Source organism: Nannobrachium achirus (assembly GCF_963921795.1).
Source record: "Nannobrachium achirus genome assembly, chromosome: 3".
Lineage (NCBI taxonomy): Eukaryota > Metazoa > Chordata > Actinopteri > Myctophiformes > Myctophidae > Nannobrachium > Nannobrachium achirus.
Genome location: NC_137812.1, coordinates 75781219 through 75796951, shown reverse-complemented (window position 1 = coordinate 75796951; position 15733 = coordinate 75781219). Strand labels below are relative to the sequence as shown.

Sequence of the window (15733 nt, the reverse complement as noted above, 5' to 3'; positions counted from 1 at the left end):
TTCTTTGTCTCTTCAGCTCAGTGACTATTTGTTTAAAGACCACCTCTCCAGAGGTGGCCTCTTGCTTGATTGTCATTACACAGCGGGTGTTCCACAGTTTGTTAACTGTGATACATACCAGTCATGTTGCCATACCTTAGCTGTTGCTGAACTGACGCCACTGGAACCAGTGCTTGTTTACATCACCAGATCTGGCAACACTGCGCACGTGACACCAACGTCACGTCCGGTCGGTGCGGCCATTTTGATGAAACAGCGCGAGCGTCGAGGAGAAGAGAAGAACCGCAACAACATGGAATCTTTACTATTAAAACCCTCTTTATGGATTTAAACCCTCATTAAAAGCTCTCCTGTTGGACCTGGACTTCACAGCGAGCTGGAGCTTAACCTGAAGGACGCCGTGGTTTATTTACTATTATTCATACATTCATTCTAATCTAGACTCGTTATTTGTATCGCGTTAGCGTTAGCATGTAGCATAGCATCATCAGTTATTATATAGCATCCTAACGGCTGATTTCACAATGTGTTAGCAATGCGTTAGCCGCTAGCTTAGCTTAGCTCAGCTTAGCTTAGCTAGCAGACGTTTCTGTCTTTGCTTTATCGTAGTTTTTGTTCTGTTTGGAGCAGAACAGGGTATTTAATAATAATAATAATAACAATACCACTCCGGAAGAACCGCTGCTGCTGCTTTGTTGGTGTTTGTTGGAATTTGTTTTGAATTGAAATTGAAGTGGATTCTCGTGACATTTATAAGGCTTGTCCGGTTACCCAGGGCAAGCGATTCTCGCTGTTTGTTTTCCGGGACAAGTGATTCTCGGTTTAAGGACAAGTCTTCCATAAAGACAGACAGAACGGACACAGAACCCGGGGACCGAAGGACTGGTGGTCCCTACAACCCCCCCCAACCCCCCCCCCCCCCCCCCCCCCCCCCCCGAAGGCCTGTCGCTGCTACCCGGGTCAGGGACCCCCACCCCCAGCAGCCTCAGGACCCCCGGGGGGTCCGTGTTGTCGTGGTCGTTGGACTCAATCTCTGGACCTTCTTTCTCCAGTTATTTTGGACACTCTCTCGATCTGGGCTCTCTTTTGGACGGACCTGTGGGTTATTTTGGACTTTTGGGCTCGGCTCGGGTTCGAGACACCGGGTTTCGAACCTGGTTTGAGGAAATTTGGACTTGTTTGGAGATCGATTCTCTGGGACTCTCGCACTGAAAACAAAAGAAGGCGCCATAATAACGCCGTCTTTCTCTTTCTTGTTGGGAATAATAATAATTATAACAATAAAACGTAAATAACCAAAAGGACTTTCATATTTTTAGCTCCCCCCCACACTATTCACCCCCTCCCCTCTCTTTTCCTTGTTCAATATAACATAACCGCCTTGTTTATTCTTCCAGTGTTTTGATATTATCGATCATAATGATAATGGTAAATTGTTGATAAATATAAAACGAAAAATATAACGGTTTATAAAAAAAAAAAAACGCAATCTAGACGTCTTTTTGCTTGGTTGTTTTCCACTCATCATCATTAACAGCCCTTTGCTCTGTTGGTGTTCTGTGATATATTTATCTATAATTATAACTGGTTGCCTGCCTCCCCAGTGTTCGTTGTAGAGATGTCGTGTGTTCATTATAAGTTCTCTTCCAAACTGGACTACAACACCGTGACGTTCGATGGCCTCCACATCACGCTGCACGAGCTCAAGAGGCAGATCATGGCCCGCGAGAGGCTCAAGGCCACCGACTGCGACCTGCAGATCACCAACGCTCAGACCAGAGAAGGTACTTAAAATATTATTGTCTTATACTAAAACTCAGCACAAAAAGAAAGGAAACTTGACTTCAGTCTGTTATATCTCCCCTTTAATAATACCAATTTGTATTGTGTTTCATATCATTTTTATCGTTGATTCGTCCCCTTTACAATAAGGTACAGCTTGTAAGCATCGGGCATTCGTGGAATGAGCACCACAGCCAAACGTGTGGGTAGCGCTGACCCAAAATTCGGTCCATTATATCTCCCTTTTAATTAGGCCAAATGGTATTGTATGATATCATTGTTATTGTTGATTTGTCACCTTTACAACGAGGTACAGCTTGTAAGGATCTGACATTGGTGAATGAGCAACATAGCCCAACGTGTGGGCAGCGCCCCTCCAAAAATGGCCTGGTAGGCCTACAATGATGTTCTTTTGGTGTTCACCTTTGTTGCCTGGGGCATTGAATGACTGCACTCTGCCACAGTAATAAGGAAAAGGAAAAACAACACATATTGGCCATTTTTACACTTTATTAACGTCAAGCTCAGTGTCAACGAAGCCCAAAAGGAGAGTATATGCCAGCAGAACAGTATTGCAAGCCATTTTGGTAAAATTTTGGTTGGCGGTAACCACACGTTTGTCTGTGTAGCTCATGCCTCGAATGCCTGATGCTTACAAGCTGTACCTCGTTGTAAAGGTGACAAATCACCGATACAAATGATATAAAATAGAATACAATTTGGTATTATTAAAGGGGAGATATAATGGACCGAAGTCAAGTTTCCTTTCTTTTTGTGCTGAGTTTACTATAATTCGAGAGGGGCCCTCATTCATTTCGGGATGGCAAGCCAGGGGATGACACTAACTTTTGCCTGACTGCCCGTGGGAAGTAAATAAATTGTTCGGGCAAGTGGAGTTTTGCTTTCAAATATCCAGCTTGCCCGATAGTCTTAATTAAATATTATTGGATATTCATGAAGGATACTGGTACTTTTTTACAACTAGGAGTTGCACTCATTCTGATTTTCTAAGTGACTGTCAACACTCTGCAGTTATTGATTCGATTTAACATTATTTCGGTATTAAGCGCACATTTTATCATTTTATAATGGACAATTTACTTTTCGGGCAAGTGGGCATGACCTTTGGTCAAGTAGAACGTGTCCTGTACTTGCCCAATGGGCAAGTGCCTCTGATACCTTATTTTCAACCCATGGCAAGCGCAGGAACACTAAAAAAATCACCTGCGTTTTCGCCCATAATATTCTCCAGTCATGGCCACGGTATAGGCCATCTTTCCTACCTTCAATAGACTTACATGATGAGTAGTTTAACTTTTTACAAAAGATTTTGATGGCATGCTTCACGTCGTGACTACAATATCACCAGAGGCATGGACCGTGACATGATGTCACAATATCGTCATGCTTCATTCACATGACTACTTATGACCAGTAACATGAGAATGCTTCATGTGATATCACAATATCTCCAGGGCATGGCCACGTTATAGGCTACCTTCAATAGACCTACATGATGGATTACCTAATGTTTTCATTGTGGATAATGACGAGGGTCTTACTGACAACATAGTTTAACTCCTGTAATTATCCATCCTACTATAATCATTTTCACCCAGAATTGGCCAACATGTTTTATTTCACCACACCACGTTATTCATTATATGTTTTCCCTTTTTATACTGGAGCTCCTCTTCCCCTTCTATATACATCAATACATATTAGTGTATAACAGTTAATATATCTATCCATATAGCCTATACCGCCTGTAAATATATGAATGGATATATTTGTCTATTACCAGTGACTGTGCATATTACAGACACGTGCATATAAGAATGCGCTGTTGATTCTATAGTTAGTTAATGAAAGCTATGTGTGCAGTAAGTCTATGAATAACAATAAGATGGATGCGTACGGTCTGTCAACAAGTTCCTGTGGTTCAATGTTGTGCAAACAATCACAGTTTCACAGAGGAAACTAGAATGAAGTCCTTGTTCCTGTTTTGAGGTGTTTGTGTCCACAGCTGTATCTCTCTGGTTTAGGACAGTTTTGGGATGTTTGTGTCCAAATCACAGCTGTATCTTTGTGTTGTGTTGTTTTAGGTCAGTGGTTCTCAACCTTTTCAGGCCGCGACCCCCAAGATAATCATATTTTAACTGGTGACCCCCTCCCCCACCCTGACGAGCACTAAGAGTTGAGGCATTACATTTTGTACAACATGGTTCTATTGTGAAAATAGCAGATCTACATGCTCACAACACGAGGCGTTGTGAGCATGTAGATCTGCTTTTTCCACAATCTCTACCAATTTGTCCAATGTTTAATTTGTAATTTTAGAGGCATTAAAAAGTAAAAAGTCCTTAATTTGTCACTTTAGAAATGTGCAGAATGCAGATACCCTCTTAAACTTTATGTTGGGTTGTTTACTGTTGAGAGAGAAAACAATATTGCACATTAAGTTAATCATCTGGGGACCCCCAGGTTTAGAACCACTGTTTCAGGGGTCCACTAAGGTCTCGGAGGCACAGATCACGTTCTACTTGCCCAAAAAGTAAATAGTCATGTACAGATCCATCTAAACAATTACACTATTGTGTAAAACAGTGTTTCTCAACCAGTGTGCCTGGGGACCTTTGGTGTGCCCCTGAGAAGGGTCAAGTGTGCCCCTTGAAACTGCTTGAAAGCCAGTATTGTATTTATCATTTTAAAAATGATTTAAACTAGTGAAAACAGCAGATCTACAAGCACACAACGCCTCGCACCGCGAGGCGTTGTGTGCTTGTAGATCTGCTGTTTTCACTACTGTTGTGTGACAGCCTTGTATGATGAAGCAGGGCTTTAGTTGGCGAAGAAACGTACAAATTTGAAACTTGGAGATACAAGGTTTCTTCCCGACAGTGAGGATATTTACACCCCCGTATTATGTTGGTGTGACCATGGATTCTTGGGACATGAAAAGTGTGCCCATGCAGAAAAAAAGGTTGAGAAACACTGGTGTAAAAGTACATTTTCTTGACATTTTTATATATTCTAGATACATTGCACATTCAGTGAATTATTCCAAACCCTTTTTGTTAAATCCTTTATGTCATACAGCTCATGAATATCAAAAGTCCATATTTCAAAATATTACAATATTACAGGAGACCACTCAAAACAAGGATTTATAACAGAGAAATGTCAACCTTCTGAAGTCAGAGTTGCTTGAAGTCCAGTAGGAAGGTTTTTCCTCAGTCAGTTATGATTTTGGGTTGTTCGGGCATCTGCAATGATTTGTTTTTACACAATATTCAGATTTGTTTTAGATGGATCTGTTCATAAGCTCATGTTGAATCCAATTACTGTACAGGGGCAACAGTCACTTTGAAAAAAACAGAATGAGACTGCTAATTGTAAAAAAGGTAGCGTTGTTCTTCTTAAATAACCGTTATTCAATGAAGACTGGATGCACTTGCCTGTTCGGCAACCTGAAAGCAAACTCCACTTGCCACGAACATTTGATTTACTTGTTGGTGTCAGGGGTCAACCCATGTGTGAGTTTGTCCACATTACAGCTTCATCTGTGTTGTTACAGAATACAGACTTTGAATACCACACTCCTAAAGGCTCATTAGAAGCAGTATTGTATATTTTTGTGGTTACAGAATACACAGACTTATTACCACTGTGTTGTATCCTTGTGTGTTACAGAGTACACAGACTATGATATTACAGCTGTACTGTATCTTTGTATTGTTACAGAATACACAGACTGATATTACAGCTGTACTGTATCTTTGTATTGTTTCAGAGTACACATACTGTGATATTACAGCTGTACTGTATGTTGTGTTACACAATACACAGAGGATGATATTACAGCTGTACTGTATCTTTGTATTGTTACAGAATACACAGACTCTTAATACAGCGGTACTGTATCTTTGTATTGTTACAGAGTACACAGACTCTTATTACAGCTGCGTTGTGTGTTCATGTCATTTCAGAGTACACAGACTATGATATTACAGCTGTACTGTATCTTTGTATTGTTACAGAGTACACAGACTCTTATTACAGCTGTACTGTATCTTTGTATTGTTACAGAATACACAGACTCTTATTACAGCTGTACTGTATGTGTGTGTGTTACAGAGTACACAGACTCTTATTACAGCTGTACTGTATCTTTGTGTGTTACAGAGTACACAGACTCTTATTACAGCTGTACTGTATCTTTGTGTGTTACAGAGTACACAGACTCTTATTACAGCTATACTGTATCTTTGTGTGTTACAGAGTACACAGACTCTTATTACAGCTATACTGTATCTTTGTGTGTTACAGAGTACACAGACGACGAGGCCCACATTCCTAAACACTCATCAGTGATCGTCAGAAGAACTCCCATCGGAGGAGTGAAGCCTGCTGGCAGGACGTTCATTGTGTACGTAATGTATATTATTATTATTATTATTATTATTATTATATCTGTCTATGAGAGCTACTGTAATGTATATCTATAATCTATACGTTATGTATATCTATAATCTATCTGTCCCCATGTCACCTCTCATTGTGTACGTAATGTATATTATTATTATTATTATATCTATCTGTCTATGAGAGCTACTGTAATGTATATCTATAATCTATACGTTATGTATATCTATAATCTATCTGTCCCCATGTCAACTCTCATTGTGTACGTAATGTATATCTATAATATATATATCTATATGTCTATGAGAGCTACTGTAATATATACGTAATGTATATCTAATCTTTATGTACTCTATGAGAGCTGCTGTCCCCATGTCACCTCTCATTGTGTATGTAATGTATGTGTCCCCACCTCACCTCTTATTGTAATGTATATGAAAGCTACTTTCCCCATGTCACCTCTATGTACGTAATGTATATCTGCCTAATAGATACACTATGAAAGCTACTGTCCCCGCGTCACCTCTCAGGGCATGACATTAAGGCTTATCCTGTTGTCCGGGACAAGTAATAAATCCTTCCAGATACGTTTATTGTCTCCACCAGCCGAAGGCTGAGGGAGAGTATGTTTTCCCCTCCGTCCGTCCGTGCGTGCGTCCGTCCGTGCGTGCGTCCGTGCGTGCGTCCGTGCGTCCTCGCAGTTTGTGAACAGCTAATCTCAGTCACCGTTGGCCCGATCGCTGCCAAACTGAGCACACACACTCCCTGGATGCTAATTCAGAACCTCTGCCCCACATTTTTCAAATCAGCCTCATGGTGGCGCTATAACAGGCCGATTTGTGTGGCCTGGTTGTTACCAGCTAATCTCCGGCGCCGTTGGCCCGATCGCTGCCAAACTGAGCACACACACTCCCTGGATGCTAATTCAGAACCTCTGCCCCACATCTTTTAAATCAGCCTCATGGTGGCGCTATAACAGGCCGATTTGTGTGGCCTGGTGGAGACCTGTGCTCGGAAGAGCACTGCTTCTAGTTTAAAATGTAGCTCTTGGTTTCACTTGTTCTGTGACGCTCCCAGCAGCTTAGTGCTGTATGCAAACTATGGACTGGATCCTATAGCTTAGTGCTGTATGCAAACTATGGACTGGATCCTATAGCTTAGTGCTGTATGCAAACTATGGACTGGATCCTATAGCTTAGTGCTGTATGCAAACTATGGACTGGATCCTATAGCTTAGTGCTGTATGCAAACTATGGACTGGATCCTATAGCTTAGTGCTGTATGCAAACTATGGACTGGATCCTATAGCTTAGTGCTGTATGCAAACTATGGACTGGATCCTATAGCTTAGTGCTGTATGCAAACTATGGACTGGATCCTATAGCTTAGTGCTGTATGCAAACTATGGACTGGATCCTATAGCTTAGTGCTGTATGCAAACTATGGACTGGATCCTATAGCTTAGTGCTGTATGCAAACTATGGACTGGATCCTATAGCTTAGTGCTGTATGCAAACTATGGACTGGATCCTATAGCTTAGTGCTGTATGCAAACTATGGACTGGATCCTATAGCTTAGTGCTGTATGCAAACTATGGACTGGATCCTATAGCTTAGTGCTGTATGCAAACTATGGACTGACCATACTGGAGGGGTCGTTAGCACTTTTTATTCATTCTATTTCAATGTCTTGACTCCATTGCATGCATTTAAGAAAGACATGACTGTGGAATGTCTTAACTTCTCTAACTTGTCTGGAATTATCCAGACAAGTTATGGGAAGTGCCTCAAAAGGTTATTGTCCAGACTTGCTCTTATTGCTCATGTTGGAGACTGGAGTACTACAGTGTGACTATAGACCAGTGTTGGAGTACTACAGTGTGACTATAGACCAGTGTTGGAGTACTACAGTGTGACCATAGACCAGTGTTGGAGTACTACAGTGTGACCATAGACCAGTGTTGGAGTACTACAGTGTGACCATAGACCAGTGTTGGAGTACTACAGTGTGACCATAGACCAGTGTTGGAGTACTACAGTGTGACTATAGACCAGTGTTGGAGTACTACAGTGTGACCATAGACCAGTGTTGGAGTACTACAGTGTGACCATAGACCAGTGTTGGAGTACTACAGTGTGACCATAGACCAGTGTTGGAGTACTACAGTGTGACCATAGACCAGTGTTGGAGTACTACAGTGTGACCATAGACCAGTGTTGGAGTACTACAGTGTGACTATAGACCAGTGTTCATGTTGGAGTACTACAGTGTGACTATAGACCAGTGTTCATGTTGGAGTACTACAGTGTGACTATAGACCAGTGTTCATGTTGGAGTACTACAGTGTGACTATAGACCAGTGTTCATGTTGGAGTACTACAGTGTGACTATAGACCAGTGTTCATGTTGGAGTACTACAGTGTGACTATAGACCAGTGTTCATGTTGGAGTACTACAGTGTGACTATAGACCAGTGTTCATGTTGGAGTACTACAGTGTGACTATAGACCAGTGTTCATGTTGGAGTACTACAGTGTGACTATAGACCAGTGTTCATGTTGGAGTACTACAGTGTGACTATAGACCAGTGTTCATGTTGGAGTACTACAGTGTGACTATAGACCAGTGTTCATGTTGGAGTACTACAGTGTGACTATAGACCAGTGTTCATGTTGGAGTACTACAGTGTGACTATAGACCAGTGTTCATGTTGGAGTACTACAGTGTGACTATAGACCAGTGTTCATGTTGGAGTACTACAGTGTGACTATAGACCAGTGTTCATGTTGGAGTACTACAGTGTGACTATAGACCAGTGTTCATGTTGGAGTACTACAGTGTGACTATAGACCAGTGTTCATGTTGGAGTACTACAGTGTGACTATAGACCAGTGTTCATGTTGGAGTACTACAGTGTGACTATAGACCAGTGTTCATGTTGGAGTACTACAGTGTGACTATAGACCAGTGTTCATGTTGGAGTACTACAGTGTGACTATAGACCAGTGTTCATGTTGGAGTACTACAGTGTGACTATAGACCAGTGTTCATGTTGGAGTACTACAGTGTGACTATAGACCAGTGTTGGAGTACTACAGTGTGACTATAGACCAGTGTTCATGTTGGAGTACTACAGTGTGACTATAGACCAGTGTTCATGTTGGAGTACTACAGTGTGACTATAGACCAGTGTTCATGTTGGAGTACTACAGTGTGACTATAGACCAGTGTTGGAGTACTACAGTGTGACTATAGACCAGTGTTGGAGTACTACAGTGTGACTATAGACCAGTGTTCATGTTGGAGTACTACAGTGTGACTATAGACCAGTGTTCATGTTGGAGTACTACAGTGTGACTATAGACCAGTGTTCATGTTGGAGTACTACAGTGTGACTATAGACCAGTGTTCATGTTGGAGTACTACAGTGTGACTATAGACCAGTGTTCATGTTGGAGTACTACAGTGTGACTATAGACCAGTGTTGGAGTACTACAGTGTGACTATAGACCAGTGTTCATGTTGGAGTACTACAGTGTGACTATAGACCAGTGTTCATGTTGGAGTACTACAGTGTGACTATAGACCAGTGTTCATGTTGGAGTACTACAGTGTGACTATAGACCAGTGTTCATGTTGGAGTACTACAGTGTGACTATAGACCAGTGTTGGAGTACTACAGTGTGACTATAGACCAGTGTTCATGTTGGAGTACTACAGTGTGACTATAGACCAGTGTTCATGTTGGAGTACTACAGTGTGACTATAGACCAGTGTTGGAGTACTACAGTGTGACTATAGACCAGTGTTGGAGTACTACAGTGTGACTATAGACCAGTGTTCATGTTGGAGTACTACAGTGTGACTATAGACCAGTGTTCATGTTGGAGTACTACAGTGTGACTATAGACCAGTGTTCATGTTGGAGTACTACAGTGTGACTATAGACCAGTGTTCATGTTGGAGTACTACAGTGTGACTATAGACCAGTGTTCATGTTGGAGTACTACAGTGTGACTATAGACCAGTGTTCATGTTGGAGTACTACAGTGTGACTATAGACCAGTGTTCATGTTGGAGTACTACAGTGTGACTATAGACCAGTGTTCATGTTGGAGTACTACAGTGTGACTATAGACCAGTGTTCATGTTGGAGTACTACAGTGTGACTATAGACCAGTGTTCATGTTGGAGTACTACAGTGTGACTATAGACCAGTGTTCATGTTGGAGTACTACAGTGTGACTATAGACCAGTGTTCATGTTGGAGTACTACAGTGTGACTATAGACCAGTGTTCATGTTGGAGTACTACAGTGTGACTATAGACCAGTGTTCATGTTGGAGTACTACAGTGTGACTATAGACCAGTGTTCATGTTGGAGTACTACAGTGTGACTATAGACCAGTGTTGGAGTACTACAGTGTGACTATAGACCAGTGTTCATGTTGGAGTACTACAGTGTGACTATAGACCAGTGTTCATGTTGGAGTACTACAGTGTGACTATAGACCAGTGTTCATGTTGGAGTACTACAGTGTGACTATAGACCAGTGTTGGAGTACTACAGTGTGACTATAGACCAGTGTTCATGTTGGAGTACTACAGTGTGACTATAGACCAGTGTTCATGTTGGAGTACTACAGTGTGACTATAGACCAGTGTTGGAGTACTACAGTGTGACTATAGACCAGTGTTGGAGTACTACAGTGTGACTATAGACCAGTGTTCATGTTGGAGTACTACAGTGTGACTATAGACCAGTGTTCATGTTGGAGTACTACAGTGTGACTATAGACCAGTGTTCATGTTGGAGTACTACAGTGTGACTATAGACCAGTGTTCATGTTGGAGTACTACAGTGTGACTATAGACCAGTGTTCATGTTGGAGTACTACAGTGTGACTATAGACCAGTGTTCATGTTGGAGTACTACAGTGTGACTATAGACCAGTGTTCATGTTGGAGTACTACAGTGTGACTATAGACCAGTGTTCATGTTGGAGTACTACAGTGTGACTATAGACCAGTGTTCATGTTGGAGTACTACAGTGTGACTATAGACCAGTGTTCATGTTGGAGTACTACAGTGTGACTATAGACCAGTGTTCATGTTGGAGTACTACAGTGTGACTATAGACCAGTGTTCATGTTGGAGTACTACAGTGTGACTATAGACCAGTGTTCATGTTGGAGTACTACAGTGTGACTATAGACCAGTGTTCATGTTGGAGTACTACAGTGTGACTATAGACCAGTGTTCATGTTGGAGTACTACAGTGTGACTATAGACCAGTGTTGGAGTACTACAGTGTGACTATAGACCAGTGTTCATGTTGGAGTACTACAGTGTGACTATAGACCAGTGTTCATGTTGGAGTACTACAGTGTGACTATAGACCAGTGTTCATGTTGGAGTACTACAGTGTGACTATAGACCAGTGTTGGAGTACTACAGTGTGACTATAGACCAGTGTTCATGTTGGAGTACTACAGTGTGACTATAGACCAGTGTTCATGTTGGAGTACTACAGTGTGACTATAGACCAGTGTTCATGTTGGAGTACTACAGTGTGACTATAGACCAGTGTTCATGTTGGAGTACTACAGTGTGACTATAGACCAGTGTTCATGTTGGAGTACTACAGTGTGACTATAGACCAGTGTTCATGTTGGAGTACTACAGTGTGACTATAGACCAGTGTTCATGTTGGAGTACTACAGTGTGACTATAGACCAGTGTTCATGTTGGAGTACTACAGTGTGACTATAGACCAGTGTTCATGTTGGAGTACTACAGTGTGACTATAGACCAGTGTTCATGTTGGAGTACTACAGTGTGACTATAGACCAGTGTTCATGTTGGAGTACTACAGTGTGACTATAGACCAGTGTTCATGTTGGAGTACTACAGTGTGACTATAGACCAGTGTTCATGTTGGAGTACTACAGTGTGACTATAGACCAGTGTTGGAGTACTACAGTGTGACTATAGACCAGTGTTGGAGTACTACAGTGTGACTATAGACCAGTGTTGGAGTACTACAGTGTGACTATAGACCAGTGTTGGAGTACTACAGTGTGACTATAGACCAGTGTTGGAGTACTACAGTGTGACTATAGACCAGTGTTGGAGTACTACAGTGTGACTATAGACCAGTGTTGGAGTACTACAGTGTGACTATAGACCAGTGTTGGAGTACTACAGTGTGACTATAGACCAGTGTTGGAGTACTACAGTGTGACTATAGACCAGTGTTGGAGTACTACAGTGTGACTATAGACCAGTGTTGGAGTACTACAGTGTGACTATAGACCAGTGTTGGAGTACTACAGTGTGACTATAGACCAGTGTTGGAGTACTACAGTGTGACTATAGACCAGTGTTCATGTTGGAGTACTACAGTGTGACTATAGACCAGTGTTGGAGTACTACAGTGTGACTATAGACCAGTGTTCATGTTGGAGTACTACAGTGTGACTATAGACCAGTGTTCATGTTGGAGTACTACAGTGTGACCATAGACCAGTGTTCATGTTGGAGTACTACAGTGTGACTATAGACCAGTGTTCATGTTGGAGTACTACAGTGTGACTATAGACCAGTGTTCATGTTGGAGTACTACAGTGTGACTATAGACCAGTGTTCATGTTGGAGTACTACAGTGTGACTATAGACCAGTGTTGGAGTACTACAGTGTGACCATAGACCAGTGTTCATGTTGGAGTACTACAGTGTGACTATAGACCAGTGTTCATGTTGGAGTACTACAGTGTGACTATAGACCAGTGTTCATGTTGGAGTACTACAGTGTGACTATAGACCAGTGTTCATGTTGGAGTACTACAGTGTGACTATAGACCAGTGTTGGAGTACTACAGTGTGACTATAGACCAGTGTTCATGTTGGAGTACTACAGTGTGACTATAGACCAGTGTTGGAGTACTACAGTGTGACTATAGACCAGTGTTCATGTTGGAGTACTACAGTGTGACTATAGACCAGTGTTGGAGTACTACAGTGTGACTATAGACCAGTGTTCATGTTGGAGTACTACAGTGTGACTATAGACCAGTGTTCATGTTGGAGTACTACAGTGTGACTATAGACCAGTGTTCATGTTGGAGTACTACAGTGTGACTATAGACCAGTGTTGGAGTACTACAGTGTGACTATAGACCAGTGTTCATGTTGGAGTACTACAGTGTGACTATAGACCAGTGTTCATGTTGGAGTACTACAGTGTGACTATAGACCAGTGTTCATGTTGGAGTACTACAGTGTGACTATAGACCAGTGTTGGAGTACTACAGTGTGACTATAGACCAGTGTTGGAGTACTACAGTGTGACTATAGACCAGTGTTCATGTTGGAGTACTACAGTGTGACTATAGACCAGTGTTCATGTTGGAGTACTACAGTGTGACTATAGACCAGTGTTCATGTTGGAGTACTACAGTGTGACTATAGACCAGTGTTCATGTTGGAGTACTACAGTGTGACTATAGACCAGTGTTCATGTTGGAGTACTACAGTGTGACTATAGACCAGTGTTGGAGTACTACAGTGTGACTATAGACCAGTGTTCATGTTGGAGTACTACAGTGTGACTATAGACCAGTGTTCATGTTGGAGTACTACAGTGTGACTATAGACCAGTGTTCATGTTGGAGTACTACAGTGTGACTATAGACCAGTGTTCATGTTGGAGTACTACAGTGTGACTATAGACCAGTGTTCATGTTGGAGTACTACAGTGTGACTATAGACCAGTGTTCATGTTGGAGTACTACAGTGTGACTATAGACCAGTGTTCATGTTGGAGTACTACAGTGTGACTATAGACCAGTGTTCATGTTGGAGTACTACAGTGTGACTATAGACCAGTGTTCATGTTGGAGTACTACAGTGTGACTATAGACCAGTGTTCATGTTGGAGTACTACAGTGTGACTATAGACCAGTGTTCATGTTGGAGTACTACAGTGTGACTATAGACCAGTGTTCATGTTGGAGTACTACAGTGTGACTATAGACCAGTGTTCATGTTGGAGTACTACAGTGTGACTATAGACCAGTGTTCATGTTGGAGTACTACAGTGTGACTATAGACCAGTGTTCATGTTGGAGTACTACAGTGTGACTATAGACCAGTGTTGGAGTACTACAGTGTGACTATAGACCAGTGTTCATGTTGGAGTACTACAGTGTGACTATAGACCAGTGTTCATGTTGGAGTACTACAGTGTGACTATAGACCAGTGTTCATGTTGGAGTACTACAGTGTGACTATAGACCAGTGTTCATGTTGGAGTACTACAGTGTGACTATAGACCAGTGTTCATGTTGGAGTACTACAGTGTGACTATAGACCAGTGTTCATGTTGGAGTACTACAGTGTGACTATAGACCAGTGTTCATGTTGGAGTACTACAGTGTGACTATAGACCAGTGTTCATGTTGGAGTACTACAGTGTGACTATAGACCAGTGTTCATGTTGGAGTACTACAGTGTGACTATAGACCAGTGTTCATGTTGGAGTACTACAGTGTGACTATAGACCAGTGTTCATGTTGGAGTACTACAGTGTGACTATAGACCAGTGTTCATGTTGGAGTACTACAGTGTGACTATAGACCAGTGTTCATGTTGGAGTACTACAGTGTGACTATAGACCAGTGTTGGAGTACTACAGTGTGACTATAGACCAGTGTTGGAGTACTACAGTGTGACTATAGACCAGTGTTGGAGTACTACAGTGTGACTATAGACCAGTGTTGGAGTACTACAGTGTGACTATAGACCAGTGTTGGAGTACTACAGTGTGACTATAGACCAGTGTTGGAGTACTACAGTGTGACTATAGACCAGTGTTGGAGTACTACAGTGTGACTATAGACCAGTGTTGGAGTACTACAGTGTGACTATAGACCAGTGTTGGAGTACTACAGTGTGACTATAGACCAGTGTTGGAGTACTACAGTGTGACTATAGACCAGTGTTGGAGTACTACAGTGTGACTATAGACCAGTGTTGGAGTACTACAGTGTGACTATAGACCAGTGTTGGAGTACTACAGTGTGACTATAGACCAGTGTTGGAGTACTACAGTGTGACTATAGACCAGTGTTGGAGTACTACAGTGTGACTATAGACCAGTGTTGGAGTACTACAGTGTGACTATAGACCAGTGTTGGAGTACTACAGTGTGACTATAGACCAGTGTTGGAGTACTACAGTGTGACTATAGACCAGTGTTCATGTTGGAGTACTACAGTGTGACTATAGACCAGTGTTGGAGTACTACAGTGTGACTATAGACCAGTGTTCATGTTGGAGTACTACAGTGTGACTATAGACCAGTGTTCATGTTGGAGTACTACAGTGTGACCATAGACCAGTGTTCATGTTGGAGTACTACAGTGTGACTATAGACCAGTGTTCATGTTGGAGTACTACAGTGTGACTATAGACCAGTGTTCATGTTGGAGTACTACAGTGTGACTATAGACCAGTGTTCATGT

The 15733-nt window shown here is 42.0% G+C and overlaps 1 protein-coding gene across 2 annotated transcripts in view; it reads left to right on the top strand.

Annotated features, from left to right (window-relative positions):
• Nucleotides 1–261: 261 nt before the first annotated feature.
• The window catches only part of LOC308281333 (uncharacterized protein), a 97292-nt gene continuing 81820 nt past the window's right edge, over nt 262–15733 (top strand). For both annotated transcript variants that reach the window (XM_080721490.1, XM_080721489.1), the window contains exons 1-2: nt 262–1784; nt 6112–6211. In XM_080721490.1, the coding sequence (XP_080577616.1) occupies nt 1619–1784; nt 6112–6211 (266 nt within the window). In that variant the 5' untranslated portion in view covers nt 262–1618. The remainder of the gene's footprint in view (nt 1785–6111; nt 6212–15733) is intronic.